The 23768-nt window shown below is 36.0% G+C and overlaps 1 protein-coding gene across 2 annotated transcripts; it reads left to right on the top strand.

Moving 5' to 3' along the window:
* Window positions 1–23152, top strand: egln2 (egl-9 family hypoxia-inducible factor 2). Of its 2 annotated transcripts, none has more exons than XM_046862732.1 (6): window positions 1–162; window positions 793–2015; window positions 17254–17373; window positions 17591–17727; window positions 20334–20401; window positions 21707–23152. In XM_046862732.1, exons 2-6 carry the CDS (start codon window positions 945–947, stop codon window positions 21757–21759), a joined length of 1449 nt encoding a protein of 482 aa, XP_046718688.1. In that variant the 5' UTR covers window positions 1–162; window positions 793–944; the 3' UTR covers window positions 21760–23152. The 2 variants fall into 2 exon arrangements, with proteins under 2 accessions (XP_046718688.1, XP_046718689.1); XM_046862733.1 differs by lacking the exon at window positions 1–162 and adding an exon at window positions 582–689.
* The last annotated feature ends 616 nt before the right edge of the window (window positions 23153–23768 follow it).

Genomic DNA, 23768 nt, shown 5'->3' with positions numbered 1-23768 from the left:
TTGTATGGGCGCACTGCATAGGGCGTGAACGGGTCGCCTTCGGGCACTAGGTAGTGTAAAAAAACGAGGAGGGAAAAGACGTGAATTAGACTTTCACTCTCTCGAGTGCCCTATGTAGTGTGAAAGCCGGGGGGTCGTTTATACAGCAGTGCGAACGCGAAGGTAAGCGCATGTATTTACGGTGTATATCTGTGTTCTCGCGCCTTTCGTTCACTGGGGTTGGTTATGCGTAGCGTAGACATAGACCAGATATATAGTGCACATTATATAGGTTTAATGATCCCGTAAATATTAGGTTTATATAATGCAATTCGGTGTCTATCAGTTTTTGGGGATGATATCTAAGAGAGCATGAATACAGTAAAACCTGCTGTATAGTATAATCGTTTAATATATATATATATATATATATATATATATATATATATATATATATATATATATATAATTCATATACACATGTTTATATACAGATGTTTAGATCACACTGAGTGCGGGTTTAGTGTTGGTCATTGACTGTCGGCCTGTGTGTTTTTAATCATTAAATATTTTTATCTGGTTATATTTACTTTTTGTCTAACCAAGTAAGTAAGACAAAGAGAACCAGTGAACTGTAGATGCATGAGGAAATGTCTTGCGCCCGACTTTCACACCTGCACCCTGAGCAGATGGTTCATCTGGAGGTGTAAGTAAGTCAGGCACGCGCAGACCGGGTTTACTGCGAAACTGTGGTTGGCTATATGTTTGTTTGTAAAATTCTGCAAACTAACGCAGTCCTGTGTTTTCTTTCAGCGCGAACGAAGTTGCCCCGGCCGCGGTCCCGTGACTCCGAGCTTTACAGCGCCGTCAGGAGTCGCAGCGAAGCGGCTATGTGCTCAAAGCACTGGGAGGAAAATGAGGATCGGACGTGAGCGACGTGCGCATCCGGGAGCAGACGAGATGAAATGGAGAGCTCGGACGGTAGGGACTTTATAAAAGAAAGCGTTTCGTCTCGCGCATCCGAGCGGAAGGAACCGACCGGCGGCGCTGCGGCGGTCATCATGGGCCTGACCACTTACTGCAGCCCGTCCGCGGCGACTGAGCTCCTGGGGGGTCTACCGCCCAAATCCTGTATCTCAGCTCTGAAAGAGCCCAAAACCAACGGCGAGGTTGTGTCATCACTGACTGCTCTAGGTGGGAATTACAACGGATTTCCTTTACAAGCAGATTCCTGCAGGCAAAAGAATGGACAAAGTGAGACGCCCAATGGCCCAACCATCTGCACCCAGCATCCAACTGACAACTGCTCCATCCCCATGAAGCGATCAAATGGAGAGCTGAAATGCAGAAGTCAGCGACTGAAAGATGACGAGATTACCTCTGGAAGTTTAGATGGAACCCGAGCAGATTCCGGGTCACCAAAGTGCCCGGAAGACCTTTGTTCGTCTCCTGACGGCAAAAGAAGACGGCTAGAAGTAGAAAATGACTCCAAAACAGAAAACGTGAAAAGCACACCGCCTGCTGGGTCTATTGCAGGCAAGAGCCAGCATCTGAATCACTGTAGCAGCTCACACAATGTGTCCTCTCCTGCACGGGTTCTCCACAACAGGCACAGTGTGGTGACCCAGACCCCAGCACAAGGAAGTACAGTGTCTGCGGGGGTGCCCTCTGTCCCGCCGGCGGGTGGAGTTGCAACCAGCTGGTCCATGGAGAGTATTGCCCAGCTCTACATAGTGCCTTGTATGAAATACTATGGCATCTGTGTTAAAGATAATTTCCTGGGCTCACAACTAGGTGACCGGGTGCTACAGGAGGTGGAGATGCTGAATCACAGTGGGAAGTTTTGCGGAGGACAGCTGGTGAGCCAGAGGAACATCCCATCTAAGAACATCCGTGGAGATCAGATAGCTTGGGTGGAGGGTGGAGAACCTGGCTGTGAGGCCATTGGCAAGCTCATGGCTCATGTCGACGAAGCCGTCATGCACAGTTCAGCGAAAGGAAAGCTTGGGGATTATGTTATTAACGGCCGCACTAAGGTAAGTTATAGGCCTGTGTGTGTATCAATAGCTGGATGTCAGTGTCCGAATATAGAGCAGTCTGCTCCCTTATGTTCTATGTCTCCTTTTTTTTTTTCATGCAAAGCGATTGCACATCATATTTCTTCAGTATGCAAATAAACTGCTTTGGTATGAAGCATGTGGGAAGTCAGCTGGATTCACACTAGGTCACCTGTGTCAGATGTCTGATTTGTTATGACTAATCCTATCACCATGCATGATGTGTTTATTTATACCTATTTTTTAAAAGGGATAATGTAAATTATTATTTTTTTTATATCTATTCTCAATTTTCAGCCCTGTAGCAAATTAGATCTCCAAAAAAAAAAGGCCCTAATCTCGGAGAAGAACGAGAGAATGTTGTATTAAAACTTGCTACTTAAAAGGAGTAGCTGAATTTTGTCATAAATGTAGTAAACATAGGTGACTGTGTTGTACAAAAGGGACAATGAACTAATTCTGTTTAATGTAACAGTTAAGTCTGAGGATGAAACAGCCATAAGGAGAATTGTGAAATTGTAATGTAGTTTTATCCCAATTTTTAACTTTGGAGCAATACACTGTAAAGTCATTCTGGTTACTGATCCTTCTGACTACCGAGGTTTATGGTGTTAAAGCTAATTAATTCAAGCTACTTTGACATTTATGATGTACGTTATTTTCCATAAGGTTAAAAAATGCTGGAAATTTTTTCTTTAGTGAAAAATGTATTCTAAAAATAGATTAAAATCCAGTCAATGCTATTTCTTGTTAAAACAAAGCTGTGATTGGAGAAATCATGTCGATAAATGTAATTCGTACATACGTGTTTGTGTAAACAGGCATCATTAACTGTGTTATTCTAGCAAATGTAACTTGTATATGTGATATATCTCGGTGCTCTGATCAAGACCCAGTCCCTCAGACTATAGTATGACCATAAAATGTTCAATGCGGCAGCAGAACTACCGCAGTGATAGGGGCTGCTACCTGCTTCATACATGCAAGTACATGCAAACCTGGTGTTATCACTCTGATTTTATTTTATGAACAGACCATCTGAACCAAAAGCAGCTGCTTCAGGGGTGTCAAGTTTTACTGTTCTGTTAGACCTTATTTCAGTGGGGATATATATATATATATATATATATATTAGAGGGACAGCGCATGTAGGATGTTTTTGGGACAAGGTGAGGGAGGCGAGATTGAGATGGTTTGGACATGTGCAGAGGAGGTACATGGGGTATATCGGTAGGAGAATGCTGAGGATGGAGCCACCAGGAAGGAGGAAAAGAGGAAGACCAAGAAGGAGGTTTGCTGATGTGGTGAGGGAAGACATGCAGGTAGTTGGTTTAAAAGAGGCAGATGTAGAGGACAGGGAGGTATGGAGACAGATGATCTGCTGTGGCGACCCCTAATGGAAACAGCTGAAGGAAGAAGAAGAATGTATGTATGTGTGTGTGTGTGTGTGTGTGTGTATATATATATATATATATATATATATATATATATATATATATATATATATATATATATATATAAAATCTTTTATTTATTTATTTATAATTTTTTTTTTGTATTAATCTGCTGCATTAACAACTAACAGTCTGCCGCATTAACTCTAATGTTAATGTGGCATGATATATACACACACAGTATATAACATTAATTATATATATAATGCTGTATTAACATTAGTGTTAATGCGGCAGACTGTTAGTTAGCGAGGTAGTTATGTTAGCTATCAATTATTCACTGTAAATATTATCAGCTGTGTGTGCTTGAATTTAGAGGATTTTTTCTTTTGGCAATTGAGGCGACTCGGTCATGCAAGTCACTTTACACTACACAGTGTGAAAAGTCAAGAACCAAATGAGAGTAAAATCACATATCTCATTTCTTTCTACATTCAATAAAACATGCTCTGCACATTTACCGAGCTGCCGATTATATTTTATACAGTTCGACATATACAGAATGACATTTGCTTAGCAGATTCCAGTTGGTTCTGGAAACGTGATTTAAAAGTCCTTTGATGCGGCATGAGGGGATGAATTTAAAGGCATTCTTGAGGTTTATGGCAGGCAGATGAACTTGAAGGGTGAAAGCTGAGATTTGATGTAGTGAAGTAAAGGTACTGAGATTGCGACATAGTAAATTCTTATTGACACTATTTGATCAGAGTATTAGAATGATGCTGGTTGTTTCTGTACACCCCAGTGGATGGGCAAGTATTGGCTCCCAAAAGTAGAAAACTTTTTGGTAAGTCAGAAAGCAAGGAACTGATGAAACTAATGCAAAAGAAGAGCACAGAGGAAGCAGTACTGCTTCATACTTTTGTGTATAAGAATTTTCCTGTGAGGGCTTAGACCTGGTTTGGGTACATGAAGGAGGGGAAGACAATGAGCAGCAAGCAAGATGCTAAAAGAAGCCTTGTAGTGTTTACCATTTCAGCATCGAGAACACTGAATTTGATTGTTTTTCGATTTCTTTTGCTGCTGAAGTTCTAAATGCTTTGGAAGGCTAATTATGCATTGAGTCAATGCACCAGAGTTGGTACTATGGAGAATGTGCTTGCTGTATGATGCAGTGTAAAACACCGGGTTACACAATGGTATCAGACGGAGAAATCAGCAAGTGATGAAAGCTGCAATATGCTTTGTCTGATGTTTTAAGGTAAATGAGAAAATGTTTGTTAAAGACTTAAATGCTTGCATTTGTCAGTTTTATGCATAAACAGATTTAATAGGAAGTTGGATAAAGGTGGACTTTAAAATATGTTCTTTTCCCCGAAACTCTGCATTTTCATAACTCCAATAAATTCTTATTTATATTTATAACGCTTTTGTAACAATGCTTTGTGATTACTTTTACAACAAGAGATTAATACACACGATCATCAATTGAGTTGTGGCTAATGTAATTTCAGTATTATTATTTGGTAACAATACCGCTGCTGGGTTTTTAGTGAAGGTATTAAAGTGTGAATTTTAAAGGAATTTTTGTGCTTATTTATTTTGGGGGTAATTATAATGGTCAGTAATGGCTGGCTTGTGAAATAAAGATGTCTCATTCCACGTCCTCTATCAAGTTTTGCAATCCTGGTTGCCTCATTACAGAAACTGAGGTCGAAGAAGTGTGTGCATGTCAGTTCTACATTAAGGCTAATTTGGAGAGGTGATCTGGGTAGAGACTAGAGACTGTACCGAATATTGATTTGAGGAACCTACTGCAAATGGTTCAATGATATTATGAGGATTATGCTTTTTCATAACCCAGACACAAAACTTACACTTATGTGTTGGTCAAAGTTATTCAGATTGTTGTAAACAATGGCAGACATCAGAGTCTTAATCTTTGTAACCTATAAAGGTTGTTTTGGAACATAGTGATAGGATGTGATCAAATCCACTCTTGTGTTAGCGCTCTAAATTTTATAGCGATCTAATTTTTCATTATTTAGGGAGTAGTATGTAGCTTCACTGTTGTTTTGCAGACCTTCTGTCCTATCAGATCTCAGTATCGGAGCATCAGGTTTGTAGACTTTTCTGTCAGTAACTACCTGCAACCCTGTACCAAAACAATGCATTCTTTCTGCCTACAAGTGTGTGGTGGTATTTGTTATGTAGTATTACGCTGCACTTTCTATGTATTTGTGTATTCTAGAGAGCACTTATGAAAACTTTACCTATTCACTGTTCAGCCATAACATTTAAATCTTCCTGCCTACAGTCAGGTAGGTCTCCCTTGTGCTGATAGAAAAGCTCTGACCCATTAAGGCATGGAGTCCACAATAGCTTGAAAGATGTTTTGTGCTGTGGTAGTTCTGGTTTATTTGTTCAGCATATCCCACATATGTTCAATTGAGATATGGGAATTTTTGTCAACTTTCCAATGTGTTCTTGTCATGGTTCCTGAAACTTTCATTAGCCAGGGTTGCAGGGTGCATTATGCTGGTCTGTGGCAATATTTAGAAGAAGAAGCCACCTCTTTGTCACATATACTTTATAGCACAATAAAATTATTTGCTTCACATATACCAGCTAGAAGGTTAAGATTAGAGCACAGGTTAACCATGATATGGCATCCCTAGAGCAGACAGGGTTAATGGTAGCTTGGTGATGCTGGGGGTTGGAACTTCATCGTTAGGGTCAGAAACCCAGAGCCTTAACCGTTGAGCCACCATTGATGGTACATGTCAAAGTTAGCAGAACATTGTCCAGAGTCTGAGTCTGATGCTCATATGCCTTCTGACCAGTCTGTGACACAGTCTGTACACAGCAAGCCATGATGCACCTTCTTTCATAGCCAGCAAACCTTTCCAGTAATTTGTCTTTCTGTGGAATCAGACAAGATTGGCAAGACTATGTTTCTCATGCAAATCAGTGGGCCTTGGGCACTCATGAAACTCATGAAGCTGTCTTCGATTCACTAGTTGTCCTGTCATGAACCACGTCTGGTACTTAATGCATAGCGGGAATACCTCGACAGGCTCACTGTTTGAAATTCTCTTATCCACTTGTCAAGCCATCACAAAGGTTTCTCAGCTCCATAACTTGCTGTATTTCCTGCTTCCAACACACAAATAGAAGAACTGAGTATTTCCTTGCTGCCTAATGCATTTCATTTCTTGAGAGATGCCATTCACTTTTCCTATCAGTGATTATAATATTTTAGCTGATGTGTAGTAGCTATATAGTTGTATGATGACGTATTTGACCCAGATGCCGTCTGAGTGTTCCACCATGACTGTCAGCCCACATCGAAATGGAGGAGTGGAGCTACTCCAATGACGTAGGTCTGGCTGTTTGAGCTAGTCGGGTCATGCCTGTGTAATGTTGCCCCCCCTCTCTCTGTAATGTCCATTGATGCCCCATGCATTCATCAAACCCATGATGGGAATACAGTCCATTGCAGAATTATTTTTATCCTAAGTAATGACCACACTGAATGACACTGCTGATTACCTTAAAAAAAAAGATGCTGCTTATTAATAATTGTAAAAGATGCTGCTTATTAATAATAATATATATAAAAAAAATTCAATAAATGCCCTCAAAAATATGCATGCCATAATTACTGACATCACATCAGTAATTAACCATAATCCTATGTTTAACCATATTGGCATGTGACAATATCCATTACAGTGGGCATGCACTATTTGAGTTACATGTTATATGCTAGGCTTATGTATTTTTGGCAGATTAGTAAACCGTTCCAGATACTCTTTATTGCCAAAAGTTTATGGATACTTTATCAACCACACCCTTTTTTTTTTTTTGAGAATTGTATTATAGACCTATCATATCTATTGTTTTGGAAATATCAGATCCTGATGTTGTATGCAAGGCCTGTCAGCATTCCATTTCAACTTCTAGTTGTGACAGGGCACTCATGTTTTTCCACTTCAACTTTGGCAAACCATGTCTTCATGGACCTTATGTACACTTATGCACATTATATCTGTGCATAAGTGTACATAAGGTCCATGTCTTCATGGACCTTATGTACACTTATGCACAGATATAATGTCACATTGGAACAGGTTTGGACTATTGTGAAAGGAAATCACAATGGGACAGCACAAACACATTCTGAAAAATTACAAACAAATGTTTATGTAAGGTCCACAAACTTAGAAAATATTTATTATAAAATATAGTTTATACAGGTGAGGGTGGATAAAAAATGATCCATGGCTCTACATTTTTTAGATCCATGGCTCTAAAAAATCTGTTAGCGTTTTAGCTTAATCCATGATATCGTTGCATCAGGATTGCTGGTCCTTGCAAGCAGTTGCCTTCTCACTCCCAGGATATTCTATTTTCCTTTATTTGCTCTTCTCTCTCTCTCTCTCTCTCTCTCTCTCTCTCTCTCTCTCTCTCTCTCTCCCCTTTAAACTCTATCCTATCCTCCTCCCTCTTCTGTTTTGCTTGCTCTGGAGCCTTATCAAGTTCTTTTATGCTAGTTGGTGAAAATATTTCACTGGTGTTTCCCTGGCAACAAGACATGCAGAAGGTGAGATTGAGATGAGGGTAGCCATACCCTGAATAATGCTCAAGTCACGTCCCACCTTCTGCCTACGCCAAACCTTTAGCACAAAGACACTATTAAATGACACCATTCCCCCCACCTCCGGTCTATGCATCTGTAAAACTATGCATTGAAATAAGATGGGTGGATGCTTTGGAGAGAGAGATAGACACAAAGCGAGTTTGTGTTTAAAAAAAACACCGCCTGAATGATTTTCTCCTCCTCCCCTTGCTGAGCACTGCACACTGGCAATAATGTCACATTTCACACTGCCAGCCATGAACAAATTAACACTAATTAATCTTGCAGTGATTTTTTAAGTGAAACTCTGGTTTCAGCATTAAGTAGGAGGCAATGACTAAAGAAATGAGAAATAAGAGCGAGTCAGTTCTGTGATGTTTGGATTGGAAAAACAGGGCGGCTGTGCGATTTTTATGGTGGCTTGGGCACAGTGAGTCACTGGGATTCCTCTTCTGACAGCCACAACCACACCAAGCTATCATATGTGAGCTCATAACCAATTACTAAGATGCATTGTTGTGTAAAAAAAGAAAAATTGAAGGGAATGTTGAAACTGCCTTTGAGGTTACAGAGCAAGCTGGGGTGGAAAATGTTAAATATTTTCCCCAAATTTCACACAGACTCTCTGTCAGAGATATATTGCACATTGTACACTGTATTAAAATGTGTTATTTGGAAAAGATAGTGTTGAATACATTGAATACAGCTCATTCCTAAAAATAGTTTGGATTTATTAAACACTGGTCTCCAGGTGCAAATATTAAAATGCACTTCTCAGGCTCAGTTAACACACTCCTATGTTCTTTAAGAAATTTGTTCAGGTTGCATATTGTGGAGTTGTCTCCCAACGATGTTTTTTTTTTTAACACCGCTTAATACTGCTTAAAATATTTACTTTATTTATTTATTTTATTTAAAAACTATCAATTTGTATTAATATTTATTTTATTTATTCAAATGTTTTATTCAAATGTTTGTACTTTATGGCATTAATGCTTAACCCTATGGTTTGTTCATATTAATAACTTGAAATACAGTCAGTTAAGAAAATGTGTATAAACCATTACCTTGCAAATTGAATAAGTTTGACAGTTTATTTGGATCATAGCTTACAACAAAAAAAAGTACTGTAGAAGAAGCAATTTTATTCAAAACAGAAAGCATTTTCAAAGATTCCTCTATTATTGTTTTTGAGATGAAATAATCCAACACATGACTCCAATAGCATACATGACACAAGTATTATAATTCAAACAAGATGACCCGAGATGAAGCATGACTTTTTATTACAAAATACACATGGTGATTTATGCAATGCACCAATCATTTGAGATCAGAAGTAGCCTTTAACAATCCCTGTGACTCACAGGGTCATTGATTCATGTTTCATTGTTGACTGTTCTAAATGCTCCGAGAGTACAGGGCCGTTACAGTGCCCTGAGCTGCACCCCTGTCCCTGTATTTGTACTGTCTTATCTTCCCATGTCCTTCTTACTCACTGTTCTGTTCTTATCAAAGCGCAAAATGTGTGCAGTCAGGATTATTCTTGTTGTACAATTTCGGAGAGAAAAGTGCTTTTATACTTCAGTTAGTTGTGCATCAGATTCCAATGCCGTGCTGATGATTTTGTGTTACAAGCAAAAAAGTAAATATCTGCAGGTTTCAGACCCATTTGATTCTGATTATTTTCAGTTGTTATTTTATATATATTTGTACACACCTTTAGAATGTACTTCTTAGATAACACATCCTTACAGGCTTGTATAATTGCATAAATGATTGTGTGTACACAACGCCAACGTAATTTGTTAGTGTGGAAATCTTTAGGCAACTCACAGTGTAAAACTTTGATTTTTGTTGATTTCTGTATTTTTATTTATAGGTTTTGCTACACAGTAGTTAATACAAAGTGGAATTGTATCTGTTTCAATGTATCGGTGAGACGTACAGGAACTGTATTTGAATAATATTTTATTACAAAAGAAAATTCAAATGATTTAAGATTCTGTTTGCTCAACATTGGCCTTTTTAAATCTGTCGACCATCTTGAATAACATCTTGTGTTAAGCAAAAGTGTAAAAGATAAAAAAATGAGAGCAGATTCTGTTGTGGTTTGAGTTACAGCCAATTTAAAATATTATTTTAAAAATTAGGTTTAAAAAGAAATTGTACTCTTTTACACAAAAATTATTAATGTAAATGTGATTAAATTGATCATATTCATATGTTAACAAAAACGGCAAGTCTCTGAGTAAACATTTCCAGTATCCGATATCTGATCGGCCATATTCTTTTTGCTCTTGTAATCGACCTGATACTGGGTGTCAGATTTTTGGCATCTCAGATTTAAAGTATTTATACCTATTAAAATATATATAGTGTGAGTAAGGTGTTTTAGCCTCCAGAATAGCATCAGGGTACCTTTTGCTTGGGCTTTTTAAGCATTCTTTACTGTACTAGAGGATTGAACATAAAATGTTTCATATTTTCAGACCCCTTTCATCACCATTTTTTATTTCTTCAGTCTGGCAAGTGCCTTTGTTGATGATCTTTAGCTTGTTGTGTTTAAGCTTGCAGCAAAGGCTGAAACTGCTGTGCCTTGCTCTCATGTTGATTGGAGTAATTAAAGTGAGTCCTCCTGTTATCATGGGACAACCTCCCTCATTTGTAGGAAAGAGCTGCAGATAAAAGCATGTACTCCATTTGTGCTAATCCAGTACTTGTAATCTGTACCCCAGACAGAGGTCAAAACACAGGCACATAGCAAGCACATCTATAATCAGAGTCCAGACGGGCAGGCCAAACACAAACACCACTGAAACACAAAAATGTCAATGAACAAAGCACCAAATTAGAATTTGTGTATCACATGATCTTCCCAGATTAGTACACACACAGCACTTTCTTTCGGCTTCTCCCGTTAGGGGTCGCCACAGCGGATCCTCCGCACGTTTGATTTGGCACATGTTTTTACGCTGGATGCCCTTCCTAACGCAACCCTCCCCAATTTATCCGGGCTTGGGACCGGCACTGAGAGTGGCTGGGGATGGTTCCCACAGACGGTTAAAAAAAGATGAACAGACGAGCAACAAGCAACAGGTGAAACTAATTACCCAAACAAAGAACAAGAACAGGAAGGAACGAAGAGAGGATAAAAAGGACTGTGAACAACATGGAGGGTCAATAGAGAATTGGTAGAGATGATACAATAATTTTCCTACTAAGAGACTACAGGCTTTAATATAACAATACCTAACCCTTTTTTTGACCGTTTAAGTACTTGAGCTATCATTTTGGTTATTAACAGTGTTGTTCTTGATCATATTGTTAGTAGCAGACCTATATAATCAACTCTGGGGCAGAAATAGTAAATTATTAAACTTTCAAAAGTCTTAATCATTGGTCATAAAATTAGCAAGAATGAAACATTCGTAAAGTAAGTAAAGTAGGGGTAGCTGTAGGTAAACTTGTACACAACTTTTTTTTAAATTTATTAATAGAAAGAGTCGACGTTCCATTCAGTGTTGTTGAGCTTCAGATAGTTGGGTTGTGAAAAGAAATTTGTGTCAATTATACATCAAACTTATTTGACCTTTGTGTAAAAGTGACTAAAAAAGTGAATTTCCTTGTTTTTAGCATTTTCTCCAGGGTTCTATGCAGCAAAAGTAAATGGGGACAGGACGTCTCACGAGTGCATTTGTTTCATTCTTTCTAATTTCCTGACCAATAGTTTTTTGTTACAATCTTTAAGTGTTAATAATTTGCCATTTTGAGTTTGGCCCAACTGTGTTGTGTTTTCCCTTTATTATTGTGAGTGGTTCTGCATGTTGCTGTATGTTTATGAAGCCACTTAATAAAGAGGTCTGCTTCTTTATCATTCGATTCATTAGTGTTATTTTTAGTGCTCCTGTCACCTGTTACTCAAAATAAGAAATCGTTATTCATACCCAATGATTATGTTGTGTCTATTTGAAAGCTTCTTGTGGATCAGGCCAGCTCCTTTTCTATAAGCACTAATCCCATCCACCTCTTTCATGCTAAAATTCACTGCTTCCTCTGAACATAAAAACATTGGCTTATTTGGTTGAAACACTGAAGTCGACAATCTGTTCAGAGCAGATTTTTTTTATTATTTTGTGTTTTTATAGTCAATAACTTAAAGTGAAAATTTAGATTCTCAACTGACCTAGTTTCTACATTTTGTAATAAGTAAGCGAATCATAAATAAATGGATTTACAAAATAGCCTATGTATGTTTTTGGTTAAATGCAGTCACTTTATAAGATATTTAGAAAGAAATTAATCTTAAATTAATATATTTGTATTATATGCTAGTCAATAGATGAACAGTTCTGGTGTTTTAAAAAGTGCTGTTACTTTGCTGAGCAATTAAGTATAACTATTATGTAAATATTATTTGGGTAACTTGTAGCCAATTTTGTGAGCTGTTTGAAATCTTGAGCTGTTTGTTTTCTCTACAAAAATAAATGCTATTCTTGTATATCAAGGATTACCACTATGTGTTAGTCATCTCTGATATCTGGTTACAACAACATGACCCTCATCCTTAATCCACTCGGTAACTAATAAGTGTTTGTTAGTCTTTTGTTTGACGTAGATTTCTTCTCTTATTGCCTCTGTAAGTGATCAGATGCAATATCCTGCTCCAAATGCTACTAACTTTAAAATAAAGATAATTTTTTCACTGTGTATTTACACTTTTTTGTTTGGGGTTGATGCTACAAGGATAAAAATGGCATACTGTTAAATGAATTTTGTACACATGGAGAATAACAGATGGTTTTGTGCAACACATGGAGAGGGGATGTGTGATCAAAGCTAAAATAAAAAAACAGTGAGAGCTTGTTTGGGTGGGGAAGGAATGATGCGTTTTCTCTGGGGCATGATAAAGCTCTGACGCTATCACAGAATCAGCCAACAACCTCAGGAACGCTGATGGCTCAGTTTACCGATGACGTGTCTCTTACCTAAGAGTGAACCACGCTATTTAGAGGCCATCAGATTTACCAAATTTACATGTGATAAAGGGCTAGCAGCATAAAAGTGGTCTATTTAAAGTTTTAAATGTTTTAGTAACGTGGCAAAAACAACCTCAAATTTGTGAAGAGAGAATGTAGACAGTCATTATCAGTTGACTTTCAATTTGAAGTCATTATCAATTGACTTTCACTAACTACTTATAAAAATTTATAATGAAGATTTTTATAATGAAATCTTTCTACAAAAGTAAAATTTTTGTTATTTGGTAATACACATCCTTGTGTCTTTGCATGTTTGTGTATACACTCTATAGACAAAATTATTAGGACATCTGACTTCTCCAACCATATTTGGTTCTTTCCCAATCTGTTACCACAGAGTAGGAGGTATGAAGTTTATATGGGTTGAAGTGGAAGATCTTCAGTGGCCTGCTATAGAGCTTTGACCTTGACCCCATTTGGGATGTGGGAACACCTTTGGGATAAATTGGAACACTGACTGTACATCAGGTGTCCACGCCCTACATCAGTAGATGACTTTACTAACAAGCTTGTGGTTAAATAAGCACAAATCTCAGTTCAGAATCTTCCCTTAATGGTGAAATTTGGACTAAATGGGGAATGGGATGTTCAAAAATAAGTATCCATATAGTATACATTGATTTATGATGTACACATGCAAGTCACACTAAAGGAAAATGTGTGTGTGCTTGTGACACATATTAATACAATATTTTAAACCTTTAATATAAGTAGAGTTTGATCATTAGTAGGTTGCAAGATAGTGGATTATTTTTCTGACACAACAATAATCGTTCAATATAAAATTGAGTTTGCATTGGCCTCTGGTTCTAGATCAAGGTTTGTGGTAATATTGCTGCAGTTCTTGTGGCTGTGGAATTATATGTAATGGAAGACTTAATTGCCTTGTCAGTGACCTGAGGGAAAATTCAAAAGAACATGATAAATTTAATGTCCTGGCTTTCAATCAAAGTACTACTTGAATACCATTTACTGCCAACAGAATATGTACTAGCAATAGCAATGTCACTTCCTGAGCTAATGAGTATTCGTATGGAATGTATGCAGACGGAAACCTTTGCTTCTCTAACTTCGCCAGTGCTAGCACGAGGTTTGTCCTCTAAACTGATTTAACAGTACAAAGAAATCATGGCTCTTTTATGGATAAGTGGTAAAACAGTTAAAATAGTATAGGATTTTTTGCATTACATTTCTGTTTATTTAAATGTTTATTTAAAATAAAAATTAAAGGCTGAAAGGGTCTGTTAAGTGCTTCCACTGGCAAAGAAAGCAGGACATCTGGAGCAGGAGAAACATTGTTTAAGGCGTTGTTAGTTCAGCACTCATGCACACTTGCAATGAAGCAGGTACGATACAAACTATTCATTCTTTTGACATGGAGACATTAAACTGGAGAAACAGGGCGTTTTCTCAAAGGCTCAGTATGGAATTAGCACAGGTTTAAAATGTCAGTTGAACATTATTCGGTTAAATAATGTATTTAACCAAAGTAAGTAGACAACACGCATACTTTTTATACAGATGTCATTATACTGTATAGACTGCACAGACTGCATGAGCTGTACAATGAATAACCGTGTTGATTCGATGTCATTCTGATTCATTTAAACATAACATTTTTGAATTGCATTATGAAAAAAACTATTGCTAAAAAACTATAATAAATTAGGGCCGCATCTAATGATCATTTTGATAATCTATCCATCGGGTGCTTTTACTTTTAAATAATTTAAAAAATATAAAAATTTTCTTTGATGTTTTGCTTATTATAAGTATATAAAACTCTAATTCATGCTGAGTTGTTTTCTTCTGTTAAAAATAAAATAAACAACAGCATTTGAGTATGCAAGGTAAAGCAATTTGTATAAATCTACAATTGTATTGTATTTTGCAGATGACAAGTTGGTAACCATGCTTTAAAAAAATCTATATAAAATATAATACATTGTTTTGACAATTTCAAAAATGCACACATTTATAATATATAATTATTTAAAATTTGTATAATAATTATATGATATATTCATAAATTAAATATACAAACATTGAAAACAAGCATTTAAATGTAGTAAAGCCACAGTAAATAACATATAATAACAGATAAGTTACTGCTGTTAATGCTATAAAAAGAGAATGAAACGCAGAATCGCAGCAAACTAACAGGCTTAATAAAAAAAAAGTAAAAATATGCATTGGTCAACAAATGCATACGCATTCGATGAAAAACCACAACAGTGACTAAAAATGTAATAATCTACTGCGGTGGTTATTAGCTGCTTTTAGATGTGGTGCACTGTTGTAAATTAATCCATCATAATGATCGTGAGTCACAGCAGAACAGATCCATTGCGACTGCCTTAAAGTTAGTAAACAAATTTTTATGTCAGTCATTTAAAGTATATAATCACAATTAATTAATGGCATGATTGTCATGAGTTAACTTGTGATTAATCGCAACATAATCCCACATTTTAATCTGTTCTAAATGTACCCTAAATTAATTAATTTGACTTAAAATCTCTCATTGTTATTAACTATTTCATATTTATTACATTGTTTTACACTCTGGAAATTAATTCTTTAAATTGTATCAAATTAAATAAAAAAAAGTATTAATTAAATTAAAGTATTAATTCTTTTTGAGATGTCATGTTTCTTTAGTAATATGTTAATTTTTTTTCGCGGTTGTTTTAATTGGTAAATATAGAACCTGGTTTATTTAAGAATTATTTGTGTTCCTGTTGCTTTCACTCAGTTCATGGTAAGCAATGCTGAGGAGAGGTCAATGCTGAATGGTTTGGGAAGGCAATGTTTAGTGATTAAAAATAATTAAAGTGAATATCGGAGTAAAGAAAGGACGTTGTAAATAAATTTGTTGCCTTTTAATTTCGCCTCTTTTATATATATATTTTAAATATTTGTATTAAATATTATCAAAAAGAAAGCGTGCTGCATTAGTAAAATGAAATTATTTTAGTTAAAATTGATTTGCATAAACATTAATTTTGACAACCCTAATAAATATATATATATATATATATATATATATATATATATATATATATATATATATATATATATATATATATATAAATTTATATATTGTCGTTTTTTTAAACTGGTGAGCTTGTCTTTTTTTTTCTTTTTTACATGATTGCCTAATTACATCTAAAATGTGTGTGGGGAACATTTTTGATAGAAGGTTTCTTCAGGTATTGCCTCCAGATTGTGTTTTTTTGCTGAATTCAAAACATGATGGTTTATGCCATATGCCACATAGTCTTCATAGTCCTCTTTGCACAGTATTGTATATTCAGAGTATACAGTAGGTTTACTGGTTGGTGCTATCTTGTGTTATGTGTATTGTCCCACACTGTCTTGTGTTGTCTGTCTGTACTGTTTATTGTCTGCACAATTTGCACTCAATGACCTTTATGTAGTTTTATGTTGTGTGTTGTAGCTCTATGTTGTTTAGTGTAGCACCAGGGTTCTGGAGGAACGTTGTCTCATTTTTACTGTGTATTGTGTACCACTGTGTATAGTAAAATGACAATAAAAGCCTTTTGACTTGACTTGACTTTATCTGCTGAAGCTCTAATAGTCAAATGCACTCCAAAAACTGACATTTGGATGCATGCTTTTAAAGGAATGTGAAAAAATATCTTACAGCAGTTCTGCTCATAAATGTTTAACAATGTACTGTATGCACAACTATAATCTTGGAGGCAAATAACTGCATTTGAGTAATTAATTGGCATCTGAATAATTTGATATGCAGCTTATGTTATTTTTTATTTTTTTATAAAAAATGTTATTTTTTAAATGAAGTATTCTTCAATAGAGAATAATAGAATCTAAAATGGTTTAATGCTTTTTTTTTTTTTTAAACCCTTTTGTTCGCACATTCACATTATGTAAAGTTTAATGATTTAGAACTGGACCACATCCAAGCCTGTTTTTTTTTTTTTATATATGCCTATACATGTAGGTATATTCACAGTATACAGATCAGTTTACAGCCAAAGACTATGATTTAGGATTTGAAAAGATTTGATTGTAATAAGGCTTAGTCGGTGTTTTGTTCACCCACAGTATTCTGCAACTGTTACTCAGAATGACCTTTCCGCTTCCCTCCTCAGGCTATGGTGGCGTGTTACCCTGGCAACGGCACGAAATATGTGCGTCACGTTGATAATCCAAACGGAGATGGGCGCTGCATTACCTGTATCTACTATCTGAATAAGAACTGGGATGTGAAGGTGCAGTATGATATTACGCTGTCTTCTTTTATCTGCTCATCTCAAACCTGTTTGTTTTACTGAACAACAACAAAAAAACATCAGAGAATATTTTATCCATATACAACAGATAAACCAGTGCACGTTTTATAAAGTTGATTTTAATCCTCTGGTGATTTCTGGGTCTTATCAGCATGTGTGATCTGTTTGTGTGTTTGTCGTGTGTCTGTGTGTTCAGGTTCATGGTGGATTATTGCAGATTTACCCAGAGGGCCGAAACGTTGTCGCTAACATTGAGCCCTTCTTTGACCGCCTGCTCATTTTCTGGTCAGACAGACGAAACCCCCATGAAGTGAAACCGGCCTACTCTACTCGGTGAGCTTAGCTGTTGTGAACATGCGGTAGTGTTGTAAACAAAAGGGAGCACCATCGGGGCTGTTTGACATCTCACACACAATCTTACGTCTTTGACTTCCTTGTAATCTGTGACCGGCTGAGAGTTGTGTTGCTCTCACGCACACGCTTCCTCTCGACACAAGTCCTTCGTAACCTCTCACCTAGCCAAACATGGCATGCTAATTCACGCACACGCAAATCTCCACACTAGGATGTTAACTCTTCCAGAAAAACAAATAAGAAATTACATTTAAAAAAGATGAAGCTGGTCCTTCTCTAAAAGCATTTTTTCAGTTGAAAAAAAGTTTGTTTGGTTTTCACTGAAACGGAAAACACTCTTTGTTTTGGTTTCTTGCATGACCTACAGTAGAAGTGTAAATACAGCAGTGTCTGGGAGAATCAGTGTTATTTTAGGAACAAGTGTGAGTTTATATTTTGTCTTCTGTTTTCTTTTGAAATAGTTGAGTTTGTTTTGAAGTTAGCTAGCTGGATAGTGATCTGGGCCACTGAAGTAAATTATGTAATAGTTAGTATAATGTGATCTAGTGTGATAGCAATCTAAGCTATTGGTTTACACAGTATAATAGTTAGCCAAGTGTTACGTAACTCTGTAGTGTTTGTATTGGTTTCAAGAGGTAAAACTTGACATTGACAAATTGACAAATAGACATTTTCTAACTTATTGGTGAACTTTGCTAGAAACTGAACTGAGTCTTTTGCTGATATTTGCTAAGCGAGCACTAACCCAGGGACATGTTTAGTTTATGTTTATTTGAGATAATAATTTGAAATTAGCACAAGTACATTATGTTGCACGACTGCATAGTTTGACTAAATAGTTTATATAAGTGCTAGTATGGAGCCTGTTTTGAGAGAATTGCACCATGCTTTGCACATGGACAAAATGATTGTAGATCAATTACATTTAATTGTTTAATTTTATATTCAGAAGACATTGTTTCTGTAGTTTCTATTTAATATATATGATATATATATATATATATATATATATATATATATATATATATATATATATATATATATATATATATATATATAATTTTATTTAGTGGTGTAAAATTCTGTAGGTTTTTATATTTAAGACATCACCACTGTAGGGAGGGGGCTGAAAATAATATAGGTGTCTCGTGCATTTGTAACAGTGACAGCTGGGGGGTGAGGCAGGGCACAGGAAGTACGCTTTTCCTGAGTGAACAGTAGAGTTCATACAACAGCAAACGAGAGAGTGGAATAAACAAATTAGTCTAAGTGACAGTGTAGCTCTCCATATGTATCTAGCCTTTGCTTTAAACTGCTCTTTACCATTATCAGATTGAGCTCTTCACTGCACAAGCAGTCTTGTTTACACCCAGTATCCCATATCCCATGCAGAAATCTCTATAGAAAAGCAGTGTAATTATTACAATGTTGAATAAAAGCCAGGTTTTCAAACTTCATTTATTCTCTGTGGTACAAGTTTATTTTGAAAAGTTTGTAGTATTATATAGCATTAGCAAAAAAATTCACTCATTGGCAAGTAGTCATATTTAATTGCAGGACTCATCTAGAGCTGTTGCTATTGATTATTTTAGTCATCTAGTATATGTCGGATAAAAGTAGTTTTTCTTTATTATAGAGCAGTACTAAATATACAAGAGAAAATAAGATGGGTCTCTTAAAATAAACAAGTTACTTGTTTCCTTTTTAGAAAGATTTACATTTTTATTGCTAAAATTGCATACAAGAATATCTGTGAAAACTAAACCCATTTAGTGCATTTAATTGGCATATTACATCAAAATGTAAATACAAAATTATACATAAAAAAAAAAATCATTAAAAAAAATTTAATTTCAGATTTCTGCACCTTTATGGTGTTTTCCTAATGTTTTGGTTCCCAACTAGATCCCAAACATTGGAAACTTTCTTTCTCTTTATTTGGCCTAAATCCTATAGAAACCCATTTCCTCTCAATTTTTTTTTGCCTAATTCCAACTTTTTTTTTTTTTTCGTAATACTGACTTCATTCATGGTAAACATCCAACATTTTTGGTGCATCCCCCAGTAACCGTCATCAGTCTTAGTTCATCTCAGTTCCGTCTCCTCTAGAGCTGATTGTTAGTTAGAGTTCCCTCTAGGGATCAGAGGCTTAGTTTGATTCCATGCGATTCTATTGATTGTACCCTATTTAATGTTCAATGTGTAAAGTTTTCTGGCACTACAGAGAAGGTGCATCTTCCCGATTGGCTAAAAAAGTCAGAATGGCGAGAAAAAAACTCGGAATTAGGCAAAATTGTATGAAATGAACTTCTGTATAAATCTTCTCTCTTGTTTTCTCCCCGTTCCTCCATTTTTCATTCTGCAGCATCTTTTGTGTTCCCTGTCCAGAGTGCTACAGAGTTTAGCGGGTGGTGCGTGAGTAATAATGGTCCGTGGGAAACGCAGTGCTCCATGTGTAGCTCAATGGACTAAATGAAGCATTGAGGCAAAATTTGCTTCAATGAATTTTTGTAATAGAATTACTCGAGTTACCTGAAGAATTGTTACAGCTCTAGACTCATCTCAATTGTTTGTTTTTGCCACAGATACGCCATCACAGTTTGGTACTTTGACGCCAAAGAGCGAGCCAAAGCTAAGGAAAAGTACAGACTAGGTGAGTTTAAAAATTCATGACTGTTAAAATAAGTCTGTGGGTTTATTTTATTTTATATATATATATATATATATATATATATATATATATATATATATATATATATATATATATATATATATATATCATTTTATGTCATAATTGGAAAACACCACCATGCAACCCTTTATATTCGTTTCTAAATGATGTTAGCGCCAAAGTCAGTGAAGAATATCGTTTTTGGAATGACCTAATGAAATGACATTGTGGTATGTTTTTACTCCAAACACTTTAAAGCATTGCAGTGTTGTTGAGTTTATCGATGCAGGTCCACTTTTTCAGGAACTTTAATTGTGATCTCTCTGACTTTACCTGTGGCATGGTTGTTGGTGCCTCAAGGGTTGGTTTGATATGGGATTTTCCTGAGTCTATAGAGTTTACATACAATGGTGTGAAAAAAACCCTACAGTTAGCCTTAGTTCTGCATGTGAAAAAACTTTGTTGATTATATACATCAGGACAGAAAGGACAGACTTGTTTGAACTGATAGGCAGGGTGCACTAAATCAAATCGTGACTCTTTGCAAACATGGTAATAAGCATAAAAGCATGTCTAAATGACCAGCATGTTGAGCATTAAGAAGAATTAGTTGGAATAACAGAATATTACATCAGATTTTACACTTATCAACCTTGACAGGAATTTGAGACTACAGCAGTCAGATGTTTAGTGAATTGGACAATTTTAAGATTGGGAACAAACATTGTGTGATCTTAGTATCTTGTATGAGTTCTAGAAGTTTGTTTGTTTCCTGCATATTAAGTTCTTCTCTGAAGAACAGCACTTGCTTTTGCTGACTAATCATACATCACAAACAACGAAATGTATTTAAAACTTTAAAATAGACCCGTGTTTATTCAGTAAGCAGTTAATAAAATGTATTTAATATAAAAATATAGCAAAGCAAAAGCAATAATGAATGAGCGTTTTTTGCCATGTTAACTGTATTGCAGCATATTTGCCCTTTGTTGAAGTATCTATTACACAGGCTGCTTCTTATATTGTAAAGCTTACTTATGTAGAAATATTTTCATATAAATATGAATAAATTAACAATATTTATTGATTTTATTTACATTATTTTACATGGTGTATCTGGTATCTGTATTATGGTGAAAATTCTAAGCAGAAACACATCCAGGAATTGTGTAGATCCTATTCAGAAATGCACAGGAACTATTTACTTCTGCTAGAAAGTTCTCCTGATAGAATGTAATAGTTTCTTTTATGCTCTGCTAACTAGATTAATGTCTCTTCCCTTCACAGCTAGTGGACAGAAGGGGGTTGAAGTGCCGGTCAGTCAAGTGGATAATAAATAAAGTCCTCACCAGCTCAGGCATCCCATTGTGTCCTTCCATGTATGTGCCTAGCCATGCTGCTATCTGAACAACTATTTTCATGGGAAGGAGCAGGACAAGCAAAAGAAAATGCAGAAAACATCTAAATATCCCTACTCCTGTTGGTCTGGGACTGATCAGTCAGATAGACTTCATTGAGAAGTCATGGCTGTTGGAGGTAGAAGAGTTACATGCAGAGGATTGAAGGAGGAGCACTGACTCTGTCAGTCAGATTCAGCTTGGGAACTACTGATAAGCTCAAACTTGAGAATATTATATGAATAAAATTGCCAAAATGTATTACAAAATTATCACTACTGTACTTTTGCCCTTACCTGTAAGTAAAATTTTTTGTATAGTAATAAATCAGATTTTTTTTGCTCTTATATGAACTAGCACTTCCTCTTGGAGAAGATACCCATTTTAGTAGTCTAGCTTAAACCTGTTGGAAGGAGAAGAGGAAGGGATGAGCCACTGGCCGGTTCGATCCAGACCATATCATAAGCTGGAGTTAAGCAGCGGTCACGTTGAGCAGTGTTCTCCCCCCAGTGATCTGCACCCACCCTCCGATACCCTAACAAAACAGCGGAACTTTGCACTCCAGACGTTTTGGAGCGAACAGAGGACCTTATGACCGCTGGTACCGAGCTCGGTCAGTTCCTTGGTATAATACACCCTGGTGTATAATGCAGAACATATTTAAGGGTGTATAGCAGGAGGGTCAAAACAGGGTTCACTGACTGTGATTTTTATGTGTACGGATGTGTTTTATAGTGAGAATGTTAGCTATGATTTCATGGCTATGCCTATACTGAGTTTTTTTTTCTTTTCTTCTAAACTAAACAGCCTTCTCTTGTAAGAAAGCACAGACAAAATGAAGTGTTCTAGCATGTCTTTAAAAGGGCGCTCTGTGTTTTCGTGGCAATGCACTTGACTGAGTACCCTTTAAATATAGGGAGCTGACAATCTCTTATTAAACAAATGCATTCCTGTTGTGTATATTTTATTGTGAAGACTTTTGTAAAGACGACAGAATGCCATTAAGCAATGAAAAAAAAGTAACTTCGGTTTAAAATAACCCTGGTTTTGACTTTAAAGTGAATTACTCTTTAAACCGAATTGGATAGTGATTAAAAACTAGACACATCTTAGTGGGAAAGAGAATGGGCTTGTCTGTGTTCATCAGATGATGGCAGATGGTAAGAGAGGATATTAACAAGCACTTTATTGTAGATAATGCCCTATTAAAATAGGATTGCTGTTAAATGATCAGTAATGCAATATATAGTTTTAAAACTATACAGCAGAAGAATTTGCTTAATTTTTCTCTCCGTTTGCAGTATTTAAATAAAATGTCAGATCTTGTACATTTGTACACTTTTGTGCCTTACATTGTATGATGCTTCAAAAGTTTTTCTGTCATTTAAAAAGGTGGGTTTTTGTAAATCATTAGTGTGTGTAAATAAGGAAATGGAGTTCACACGTATGTTGTGGAAGTGCACATTCATTTGCATTAATTCAGTTTCATTGTTGAGAATGTTCCATTTTTACTGCCTGTTTAAGACTTTGGGCAAAAAAAGGTCATAGTCAGAACTACAAAATGGAATAAATAATAGTCTAAGAAGCAGGATGTAAAAAAGGAGTCAGAAGATGAGACATTTTAATCCAAAATGTGATCAGTTAAAGAAAGTCAAGTAGAAAATAAAAAGACCTAAATCATATTCAATGTTATTCTGTAAAGGCCTGGGTTAAATGAGCCAGGAACATTTAAATAGAATTGAATCTGTTCGCCTGTTTTGAATATAGTGTTGTTTACCTCGTGTTTTCAGATGATAGACATAGCCGAGAAGAGATGAACTTGAGATAAATCTTCGAGGAATTTAAGTGTTTTCATCTGTGAGACAACCGACTGATTGTTTTTCAAGAGCTTTTTTCATACAAATGTGAAAGAAAATGCATAAATTCTCATTCTCATATATTATTGATAAAAA

The sequence above is a fragment of the Silurus meridionalis genome, chromosome 12 (genome assembly GCF_014805685.1).
Source record: "Silurus meridionalis isolate SWU-2019-XX chromosome 12, ASM1480568v1, whole genome shotgun sequence".
NCBI lineage: Eukaryota > Metazoa > Chordata > Actinopteri > Siluriformes > Siluridae > Silurus > Silurus meridionalis.
Note: the sequence above shows the minus strand (reverse complement) of the source record. Positions and strands in the feature narration are given on the sequence as shown.

Excerpts from the sequence above, each read along its gene's own strand:
- egln2 (XM_046862732.1), top strand. The coding sequence starts at position 945 with ATGGAGAGCTCGGACGGTAGGGACTTTATAAAAGAAAGCGTTTCGTCT. Across the intron at positions 2,016-17,253 it reads TTATTAACGGCCGCACTAAG|GCTATGGTGGCGTGTTACCC; the intron begins GTAAGTTATAGG and ends TTCCCTCCTCAG. Across the intron at positions 17,728-20,333 it reads AAACCGGCCTACTCTACTCG|ATACGCCATCACAGTTTGGT; the intron begins GTGAGCTTAGCT and ends TTTTTGCCACAG.